Genomic DNA, 11,791 nt, shown 5'->3' with positions numbered 1-11,791 from the left:
AAACATTTTCCATTCGAAGTACGTTGATTCGCGATACGAAAGACGGACGATGGATCGCGTTCGATACCGATCCATATTTCGTACCGTGTAATGTAATGGAAATTTCTCGACGAACACGACGGAGCGTCGATTACTCCGTTTTCGCGGACATTATTAATCCACGACAGGAGTACGTCGAAGGATTTAATGAAGACGCTCGAGACGGCGAGGGGTGCGCGTTCTTACTTGTCATTTCGAAGCAACGCGCGGCGGTCAATTACCGAAAAATGTGGCCCTCGAGGCAGAGGGCTCGCCGCCTGACATCATCGAAAAAGCGTTGTAACGGGTTACAAGCGGTTCTCATTCCGCGAGGGGGAATAGAGCGTCTTCCTGAAACGCTCCGCTCGTTCCTCGGCCCCGCGAGCTGAAAGAAGAGAAAACGTTCGTCCTGCGTCTCGGATGTGCGGTAATTTATTAATCCACAACTACTACTCGTCTAACGAATCGGCAAGAGTCGGCGGTCGCCGGTTTACTTGGTCGAATCTCGTAGTAACTAGCGATATTCCCTTTTATTAGACAATCATAATTACTGAATAATCGGTAATTATAAATACTTATCGGTAATCCGACTGTAGGACGCTCGTAATCCTTAATGAGAGAATCGGATGACGGTCGGCCCATCTCCGACGGCGTGTGTCGACGAGGGACGCGCCGAGCCGCGCGCAGGCAACAGACGCGCGCGTACAAAGTACTATAAATACCTTTTGTTTTTATTCGCTACACTGAATGCCATGGTTCGATACAATTGAGCTTCCTCCTATAACGTGTGTATACATATATTTATATATAATATAAGAATATAAAAAATGCTGCTCTCGCGGTCTGCAAAAGTTTTAGTCGTCAAAAAGAACCAGTAAAAATCGTTTGCGCGGCTATACGTAGAAAAGGCATGTACATCCTGTCGAGAAGAAGTTATATTGTCCAGTCTTTCTTAAGAATTCGCCCGTGAACGATCGCTCCGCGGGACACGGGACCATTACTCTTCCTCGTGCGCTCTCTAGCCCTCGTCCTCTCGGCCCCCCTTATCGTCTCGCGTCGTCTCGTCTCGTCTCGTCTCGTCTCGTCTCGCATCTCGTATCGTCTCGCATCTCGTATCGTCCCGTATCGTCGGAGGGATCGTTGGCAACAAGCGCGAAACGGCACATCGTACGATAGAAAAGTATCTGTTAAACTTATAAAAATATATTGTACAAGTTAAACGTAGCAACGGGGACGGCAGTCGATGCGCGATCCCCCGAGGGAGCGCTCACCAAAGGTCGTCCCCTTCCCCGAACCTAACACCGAGTACGGTATTCCCTCGATACATGCTCGCCGGCCTATTCCTCGTCCTTGCATCCTGTTTTGATTCGATCGATCCCCGCTTGAGCGGATGCTATCTTCTCTGTCGTCGCGTCGCGTCGATCCAATCGTTTCTGGACAACGACGCGCTCGGAAATTCGGGAAACGAAAACCGGGAGGCTCGCTCGCTCTCGTATAACGTTGTACACGGTCGCGTTGGATTACTAAACTGTCGTGTCCGATGTTTCGTCTGTCGAGATAGTTGCACGGGAATGGCATCGTACGAAAAAGATTTCCGCGGGTCCGGCGAGTGTGCCGGTAACGAAGGAATACCGTATGACGAAACGCAACCCGGTAGGCGATGCAAAGTTTCTTAAGCTACATCCGTAAATTGAAGTTCCCCTTTCGCGAGAGAGAAATCCCGACGATCTCCTAAGACTAACCCCTCCTAACAACTGTAACGGAAGTGGAACGGCTTTGCTGGAGGATACGCGTAACCTCGAGCGAGGACGATTCAACCGACAGATCGTAGTCTCTGTCTTTCTCTCTCCCTGTCCGCCTAGTTCTTCCTTCGGATTCCCTCGCCCCGTCCAATGTTCGCTTCCCCGAAAGGATTCCCCGGATCGTCGTGTTACGGAAACGCAAGAAGGTCGGCCCCTCGCGGCTACTTAGGCTAACAAAGTTCACGGGCCGTCGACGCGCGGAAAAACGCGCTGTTACGCACATGGTGTGTCCACAGAATGATCCGCGGAGGAATTAAGGTAGTAAGGGATGATAGTAGACTGGCTTGCGGCTCTTCTCCATCACGTAGAACGCTTTGGGCTTGCCGTTCCCGGGGAAGTTCTTGTGGATGCTCGTCGAGCCGGACTTGCCGGCGATCGGCGCGTAGTACGACATGGCCGCCTTCTTTCGGTGTTTCTTCACCTTCGCCGTGTTCCTCGAGCCGTGAAGTTCGTTCGTCAGGTGGATCCTGTGCACGCCCGAATCGTTCAGCCTGTAGGTCTTGTTCGATAGGTTGCCGTTGCCGCTCTTCTTCCCTGAATCGGCACTCTTCTGATCGTGCTCGGGATAGCTGAGCCTCTTGTCGTTGTTCCTGACGTGCTTCGAGCTCGAAGACTTTTGACGAACGGTGATCTTGTTGGTGTCCGCGCTCGAGTATCTCCTGTTCTCCGGAACCGTCTCGTGAGCAGCCTTCGAGTCGGTCTGGTGAAGGTCCTGGGCAAAGTTCTTCGTCGCCTGATACTTGCTCGCGTCGTCGAGTTTCTTCTTGGCCTGCTCGAGCTTCAGCTGCGTCTGCAGCCTCTTTTTCTCGCCGATCTTCTTGACGACGGGCAGATTCCAGTGGTAGATCTTGGCGGGCTTGCCGTTCCCCTGGAAGCCTACCGGGAAGTTGGGTCCCGTCTTGATCACCTTCTCGTCCTTGGCCGATTTGTGCGGTTTCGTGATGGTGTAATACGGAGGACTGGCGGGAAGCTTGACGATGTACACGTGGCTGTCGCGATGACCGTGACGACGGCTGTACGGCTGATGGATTCGCGTCTGGGAGCCTAGACCGGGCGGTTCCGGGCCGGCCAGACGTTTCTTGTGGTGTCCGTCGGGGATCTGAAGCGGCGCCAGGCCCAGGCGGTTCAGGATCGCCGCGTTGCTGGTGTGGACCGTCTCGAAGTCGGTCGCGAGCTGCGAGCTGCCGATCGCCGCTGCGGCGAACACGGCCGACAGCAGCAGCGGCAACGCGTGCCCGAGTAATCTGAAAGAGAAAAAGTCCCGGGAGCGTTAGAACAGGTGGAACGACGATTCGTTTCATCTTCGCGGCTGCTCGCGTCAAAGAGCGCTCGCCAAGATTGGAACCTCGCGTGCGTCGCCGTTGAAGCTGCAGCTCCGTAATTACGGACGACTGATCAAAAGGTTGTCGCGCACCGGAAAGTCTGAGCTGAATCCGTTTACACTCTGACCGCGGGGAAATCGTACGAGGATCGAGGGAGCTACGCCGGCGTCAGCTTAAGAGACAATCCATCACGACTGCCAAGTCTCGCGCGATCTAAAAGAAGAAGAAGGGGAAGAAGAAGAAGAAGAAGAAGAAGAATCAGAAGAAGAGGAAGAAGAAGAAAGAACCGCAGTCGCGACGACCCGGCGAGCCGTCGCCGCGCCGCGCCGCGTCGCATCCGACGGCAGGCTTCCTCCTCGAGCGCAGAACGAAACCAGCCCCTGCCCGAGCCAGCCACCTGGCAGATCGTAAAGCAGACGGCCACGTCCAAAGAAACGAACCAAAGAAAAATATCATTGACCGTAAAAGTGACGACTCTGCCAACGAGACGACTTGGAATTTTACGAGCGGAGAAGCGTCCAAACAAAAACCCACAGGCGACCGTCCGACGTTCCTAGCGTGCGCTGCGGTGCGCTGCGATGCGCTGCACTGCGCCGGGCTGCGCCGCGCAGCGCCACGATCGGGACGGGCGATCGTTCGTGAAAGCAGCCACGGCCGGTCGCGTAAATGCTCCGGCGAACGATAAATCACCTTCCCCTCTTAATTACCCGGTGCACACGCGGTTGAACCTTCGCTAATTATTCACAGATCGTTTTTCCCTTTTTCCTCGGGTGACGCCTCATGCATAATGCCGTGAAACGTGCGTTCCATTCCATTAACAGGGGCCGGCCGTTAATTTCCAGGTTCGGTGAAAAAGCACGGTAACCCGGCGAGACGATTATTCGCCGGACGCCTCGAGGAGGGAAAAAGGCGGTCGGGGCGAAACTAGACGCGCGCCGCCGGCGCACCGTTACACGTCGTTACTGCGCCTTGCGTCACGACTAAATGGGACACGTTTTATTTACCACGCGCTTCGACGCACACGCGAGCCGGCCCGTCATCTTCTTGTTATTACTTTTCCGCCCGTGGCGACGCTTCATTTTTTATTCAACGAGTATCGAACGGGCGATCGATAAACTCGCTCGCGATTCGTCATGGAACGATCTCTTTGCCCGCTCTTCGGCTTTCCGACGACCAATGAAACGGACGAGCCATCTGGAAGGAGAGCCTGCGTACGAAATACGCTCGAGCAAAGAATAATTAAATATCCGGTTCGAAGAGCGTCAGTGGGTTTCAGAGAAGGAGAAGGTTTTAGTCGATAAACGCCGGTCCTGGGACGTCCGTCACGCGATGCACATAAATTAATACGCCGGCCGGGCGTCTCCCTCGTTGGAAAATTATTCCCGCGTCCGTCGAGTCTCCTCGCGTGGTCGTGCGGGGCGGCATGTGCGTGTCGGCCGTGAAAAAAGGAACAGCGCAACCGGGGGGGTGATCACGAGCTCCGAGAGTCGGAGAGTGAAAACGGCGGTCAAGAGTAATGATGTTCGCCGAGCGTTTCGTCGCGTTCGCTCGGTGCGCGTCTCGCGTTAGTTGACGCGTTGCGAACGACACAAACGGGACGCGGAAAAAAACAATGCCGTCGTTCAGACGCACCGTGGCCTGTAACATTTCCAAAGAACCTTTATCCGACCGAGCGCCGATCCGATCTCGTCCACAATGGCTCATTCACGCGAGTTCCCTGGAATTCCGTGGCCACGCCGCTGTCCTATCTGCAGGATCATCGCCGAAACAAAACCAACACGCGGCAGCGACGGGTATCGTTGTCCGAATGAACTCATTGTTCCGAAGATGTTGCTGCGAGGATTTACGCGGCGATTGTTCCCGGCACGGGGAGAAAAAGATCCGTGGCTCCCCCGGTGGGAGGGACGGTGTCCTGGCCGCGTCCCGGTTTAAATGTCAACGACAGCGCGCGTCGCACACCATAAATAGGAGAGAAGCGACGTCCTCCCGTCGGGCCGAGCAACTAACAGTAAGTGGATATAAACGTCCGCGAGCCCCGGGGTACCGACAGACAGCTCGCGCTCTCTCCGTCGCTCGGTCGGCGCGTAACTCCGCGCGCAAAAAGGCTCGCGATTACGATTCCGGTTGGCCGAGGGAAGAGAATACGCGATGCCCGTGCGCGCCGGCCGGTAGTCCATTACCGCTCGGACGTATTCGTCGAAAGCACACGATTGGCAGGTTAGAAGAACGCGGAAGGAGGAGAAGGCTCGAGGGGAGCATCGCTGGGACGAGGCTGCGCGACCCGAAGGGGCGAGGCGAACCACGCGAAAAAGAAACCAAGGGGAACAGACCCGGAGGAACACCGACCAGTACGAGAAGAAGCAGAAGAACCGGAGGAAGCAGAAGAACCAGAAGAGGCAGAAGAAGAGGGAAAGCTGGCGAGGGCACGAGGTGAGCAACGAGGAGGGACGGAGCGAACCGGTAGAGCGCGAGGCAGCAAGGCGCAGCAAGGCGCAGCACGTGCGTGTGCATACGGGTATGCGTGAGAAAGGCTGACGCTTGAAAACGCGTCAGCAACGCACCGGGAGACAGGGGGCAACGTCGTCGCACCGATGGAATGAAAGATGAAAGGGGTTGGCAACGATGGCGTGTTGCGCCGAGCCGAGATTAATCTCCACGATCATCGGCCGGATCACCGTTTCGCGGGCTATCCTCCTCGGACTCTCGCTTTAACTCGATCTAATGACTCGTGCTCTGTCAGACGGTTTAACGCGATTCCGATCTCGCGTGCTGCCGCTCACGTCCCGCGCACTCGTAGTACGCGTCTTGATCTTGACGCGAAAACGCCGGAGATATTTCAATTCTCGAGGACGGAAAACCGTGAACGCCTCCAGCTGCGACGGGGGCTGGCTGCTCTCTCCGCTGCGACTACTCGCGATCGAGATTTCTAACGGCGGATTAACCAATGCTCTTGCCGTATCATTTCCTCTCTATTCTCCTTCTCCTGGATTGTCTAATTATCGCGGATGCGGATTTACTTTGGAGTCGAGGACATCGGAGATGGCGAAATAGAAGACTGCGACGGCGAATGTAACGTTCCCTGGTTGGACTAGACGAGGAGCTTCATTAGACACCTCGCTGGTTTACGTCCGAGTTAAGGATCACGATCCGCGAGCAAGAGTACCCGAGGATTTCCACTCTATTCTAGTTTGTTACCGATCCCCAAACTTTATGTGCCGCTTAATCGGCAAACAAGGGGCACCGCGAGCAAGCGATAACGAGATTACTCGCTAGCCGTGCGTGTAGATCCGCGGATGATCCCGAGGCGGTCGTAATCGTAACGTGTCCATCAAGCGGAGATGAAGCCGGAGCGGTTAGCCGCCGCTGACGAACAGGTCTCGGCGAGGCGGCTCGTTTCGGTGTGCCCGCTATGCACCACGGTAATTTGTCCGGTAATTACCGGTCCATCGAGCCGTTTCGCAAACTGGCCGCTCCGAGCACGTATCCCCGTCCTTGTAACAAACTATTCGGCCGGTTTTCACTCGATGCAAATTTAATAACCCGTCCCGGGGAGAGGAAACGCGAGACGGCGCCGATTGATTCGACGACGCTAGTTGCCGAGCTCTGTGCTATTCGCGTTGCGTTCCCAGACGTCTCCCGCGAGCAAATTGGATACCCTCGCGCGAAAGCTTAGCCCTCGCATTGTAATTTCGCGTCTGCCTCTCAGAAATAACTGCGTCGCGATACATCGAAGATGCTCGCGAAGCGGTCGTTAAGGTATGATCGATTAAACGCCGACAAATGAGTTAATCTTCGAGAAACTGCAGAACCGTACAGACGCGTCGCTCTTAACGACCCGGCTGCTAAATTGGGTAAGTCGATAACTCGCAAAATTGTAAATGAATCAAGTCGGTTCTCGTTCGGTAACTGTTATTCAATTATCGCGACAGGCAAAGCGACGCGACATCGATCTATTCGGCGGCGATTAATCTCCCCAAGATTCCTGTGCGTCCGGTCGACGAAAAGAGATGGAAAAATCACAAAGCGGCGGGCACAAAGTGTCCGCCCAAGGCATCGCGAGGGTTAAACGAGGGGCTAACGCGGGACCCGCGTTCGTTTCACCGCGAGGCGAAAGCGATTCGCGTGGAGGGTGAGAGAGGAACCGGCCGGTCGAACCAGGCGGCGGTGGTTGGCCGCGGGGTTGTAATGGCCCGCGAAGCCTGTAATTTCTGTCCTGGTCGAGTTAACGTTCGACCGTTCGTGGAACAGAGCACGGGGAGGGGACAACGAGAGGGACAAAGAGCCAGCGCGCCACCCAGGCCACTACCAGCTAAGAACTCCCCGCGTGACTCATTCGAGATTCGCGATTTAACAGGTTGACGCGATCCGCCGGTGCCCACGAGAGAGTCCCGCGATCCGATCCGACCTCGGCAACCATCGAGACATTGACTACAATGCGTCGGAGGATCCGGCTAATTGGCATGCAAATATGCGACGTTCCTCTGGCCCCCCTGCCCCCGCGGCTGCTCGACGCTCCGCCTAATTGCGTTCGGTAACGAGCATCCTTCGGCTAACTAAACACGCGGCGTGCTTCGACGAAAGGCGATACACGGCCGGGGTTCTCGCGGGCCTCCTCTATCCGACACGGAAATCAAACGATTTTCCCATTCGTCCCGGGAGTAACACGCGAACGTCTGTCGGCCGTAGATCTTCCGCGGGAGATTTCGCAGAAAAATGACTCGCCGGCAGAGCCTGCTCCACTGAACGCGTGGGATTCCGGGAACCTTGAACTAGGTACGCATTCCCACAAGACGTATCCCGTGTGTCCCAGACGCACAGAAAAATACCAGACCACGGGTCCGCCGCTCGGGTATCTGCTTGTCAGCTATAAAATTAACGAGGCGAGTGTGTCCGCGATTATAGCCTCGCGAGGCGACGCGTAATCCGCGGGAAATTCCTGTCGGGGAGCGCGAAACAGATTTCAGCGGGCTGACGATTCGGTCCGTTCGCGGTAATGGTGCATCAGGGACGAAAACGAACGGCCGGCAGAGAGCTTCCACGGTCAAAGACGAGTGCCACGGACGGACACGCGAGCCGCTCGCTTCTAGGCGCGTTAATCCCGGGACGGTCGGAGGATCATTCGGTGGACTCGACGCGGCGGATTAAAACGTGGCAGGGGGCTAGGGCGAGGGAGTTTGTTCACCTTGCCGATCTCGTCCGTGTACGCGGCCTGCGCGCGGACTGTACGCGGCGAACGCTCCACACGAAGACGCGCCGTGTGTGGACGCGTTCACCCTTGTCGTGCGAACGTCACGCGTGCCCGTGCTCCTCCGCGATCGCACACGATCGCAGAGAATCGCGCGCGGTGACGGATGGACGCGGCCCCTCCTTCGCGTGCGTATCCTCCCAGCAGGAAACACAGAAACGCTCCACCTACGATCTTAATAGGAAGACACGGAGTCCTACGAACCCGAGATTAGAACGATTCCGAACGCATTCCGACGATGTCTGCGAGCGATACGAAACGTCTCGATGAGAAGGGTAAATTGCTTTTTAACAGTTCCGATGGATCCTGCTCGAGGAGGATTTTTCGGCTTTCGAGTGACCGCGCTTGGAAGATTCGTTACGAATGTTTTCGGTGGAAAGCTCGGCGACGATTAGTTTGTACGGTATCGCTTCGGAAATTACAGTATCGTTCCGAAAGCTGCGACAAAGAGGGTAGCTCGCCTACTTTGAAAGCGTGTTCTCATCCGTATCAAACGCGTTAACGCTCCACTGCGGTATCAACGCTTTTCAATCGGCATAAACGCTGGAAGAACACTGGCTTGCGATGATAACTGGCATCGCATCCGGTCGTCGCTCCTGCCGACGCTGTATTTGTAAAAAAGAACATTGTCTGCGCGCAACGAGGACGCGAGGCGGCGTAATGGGAACGCGCGTCGCGTGTCTGCAAAAAGGTGTGCGAACCGCGCGTCCATTTTCACGCGGAGCGCTGATTGTTATAAATTACTCTAATCCCAACTGTGATTCGATCGGTTAGTTCTTATCGAGGGACCGCGGCGTCGACGGCTGTCGGCCGGCGTCTGGAGAACCAGTCACGATTTCGTCCAACACGGGGCAGTGATTTTCTGTTATCTCATCTGGCAACGATTTACGATATAACCAGATCGATGGAGGCAATAAGAACCTGATGAAACGTATCGTTTGTGAACGCGGAGCGGTTCGGTTCAGCGACGTCGATCAAGATCTACCGAACGAACAAGAAGAACGAGAGAAAGGGAGAAAGCGAGAGAGAGAGAGAGGAGGGAAACAAATGGGCGAAATAAAGAGGATCGATTCACCGATACACAAAGTATCGAGACCGGCATCGTCCCGACGCGTCCGCTCGGAATGGCTTCTACGTTAGTGACTCACGCGACGATCCGCGGGACAACCTGCTATCACTGCGACCCGTAATCACACGGTTCGGTGGGTAAAAAAATTTAATTGGAATCGCGGCTGATGGATGTCCGAGAAGAGGCGCGCGGGGCCGCAGCTTGGCGAAATGACAGTGATCGGTAAACGCGGCGCCGTGGAATTCAGCTGTTCGACGTGACTGAAATAATTTATTGATTTCCGCCGCGTACACGCGTTCGGCACCGCCGCACGCATGCCGTTCATAACCGAGCGAGCAGCCGTCTGTGTTCGTTCGTTGGTCGGTCCGTTCGTGTCGGCAGCTAGAGAAACGCTGATGCGGACGTGCCGTCCATAAATCTCAATGCGACCGAATTCGCTTGGCCCGCGCCGGACCAACATTTAGGGCAATTAACTCCTTCCTTCCGATCGAGTCTACCGATGTTTATTTTCGTCTGCGAATCGCCATTGTAAGGCGCAAAAGGATAGAATAAAAGGTCGTTTCTAATAAGTGCAACGTTAAGAAATCCGACTAAATCGAGTCACTTTGAATCCTAGTCCCCTTTCTGGTCATTGTTAGCGACAGAAATGCCTCGGCAACAAATTCCGTTGCGCGTTGCTTTGAAAACTGAAAGATTCCAAAACTGAACAGCTCGACGGGTTTAAGAGCGAGACTCGCGAAAAATTCCAGCCCCCGAAACGCCACATAATTCCCGAAAGTCGCGAAAGGAATTCCGTCTTCGTGAAAGCGGCAGCTAACTTTCCCCTAGCCGGAATACCTGTCCGTCTCGCTACAAACGAATTGTTCCTGGACTCCGAGCTCGGCTCACCCCCCTAAGAGGCCATTGAAATCTCCGGCCGGGATCTCCTCGAGCCGCGTCACTTTCCGGCGCGGGTACAAAGCCCACGCGAACATTCCCGGTTAAACGGCGTCCATAAATCAGAGGGCGGAGTGAATTATCATGCAAATTCTCGGCCGTCGTTTCATCACTTTTCAATTATGTCTCCGGCGTCGTCGTCGGGATCGCCGCGGAATAATTCTCGCGTAGTTTCCGCCCACGCGATATCACGACGATCCAAGGAAGTCGGATCCCCTCGTAAAGATCGAGCGTATTCGTTCTCCCGTGAACGCCATAAGCGCGGAAATGCTCGCGCTTCGGAAACTAGCGAGTCGCGTTGCACGATTCAGAAGAAAAAACTTGAAAGTTGCAAATTACCAACTATCCGCATCTAAATTCCGGCATGTTTAACGAATTTCGAATTCCATCGATTCGATCGCAATCGCGTCCAATTTGAAGTGCAGCAACGCGTACGAGACAGAATTACGATCAATGAAAACAATAAATCGAACAGTCCCTTGGAATAATCTGGACCACCGTGCGTCGCCAGGATAGACTCGCAATATCCCTACTCGAGATCATCCGCAGTCTGGCGGTAGAATAATATATACGTCCACGTATACGCGTGTGTGTGTGTGTGTGTGTGTATATACATATTTACGTGTACTTTATTAATATACCGTCCGCCCTGATTATCACATTAAAAAAGCCTCCGGCATTCGATGCCCAACTAATTTTATTAACGTTTCTTACCAAGGGGTGGCAGCCCGTTTCGAAAAAGCTAACCGTCCCCATAAAAGTTTAATAGTATCAAGATCGAAGGTACAATGGGAGAAGAGTTAACGATTCTCGTAAAAAAGGTTAATTCGCCGACAGTAAGACGCGAGGTATGTCCAGGGTCGGTGATCAAAGGCGTAGTAAAATTCCGATTTTCTGCCTACCGTTCGAATAATGACGAGCGTGCCCGCGACTGGCCGGCAACTGGCCGGCAACTGTGACCGTGACCGAAGTATGTCACGAGTTCAGTGTACGTTCTCGTCACCTGCCGAACGTGACCGCGTCGGATCGTTCTGCCGAGCGGCTCATAGAGCTGACCGGGAGAGGGCTCGGACCGGCAAACCGGTTGGCGACCGGTTCGATCGTTCTAGCGAGAATCCGTGAGGATTTCCACGTATCTGGCTGGACGGGCAAGAAAGGTGGTCCGTGGCGTACGGTTATCGGCCGAAGGGAAAGGGCAGGCGCGCACCCCTTCCCGAGAAAATGCATTAACGAGGCTCGCGGAACAGCCGCGGTGGCAGTCGCTAATGCAGCGACAATCGGTGGCGGCGGCCGGCAGCCCGGATAATTGGAATAGCCTGTGATTCCTGCTCGTTGACGAAATAACAATCGCGGTGCTCGAGTCGAGGGACATAAATTTCGCCGGCGACCAGTCCCACCG

At 54.8% G+C, this 11,791-nt stretch overlaps 1 protein-coding gene across 1 annotated transcript in view; it reads right to left on the bottom strand.

The window, feature by feature from the left end:
* Positions 1-323: 323 nt before the first annotated feature.
* Positions 324-11,791, bottom strand: part of LOC116428991 (uncharacterized) — a 28,741-nt gene continuing 17,273 nt past the window's right edge. The window contains exon 2 of the mRNA XM_031981317.2: positions 324-3,064. Within this exon, the coding sequence (XP_031837177.2) occupies positions 2,074-3,064 (991 nt within the window). The 3' untranslated portion in view covers positions 324-2,073. The remainder of the gene's footprint in view (positions 3,065-11,791) is intronic.

Source organism: Nomia melanderi, chromosome 14, assembly GCF_051020985.1.
Source record: "Nomia melanderi isolate GNS246 chromosome 14, iyNomMela1, whole genome shotgun sequence".
NCBI lineage: Eukaryota > Metazoa > Arthropoda > Insecta > Hymenoptera > Halictidae > Nomia > Nomia melanderi.
The sequence above is the reverse complement of the archived record's forward strand: the minus strand, read 5'-3'. Positions and strand labels throughout refer to the sequence as shown.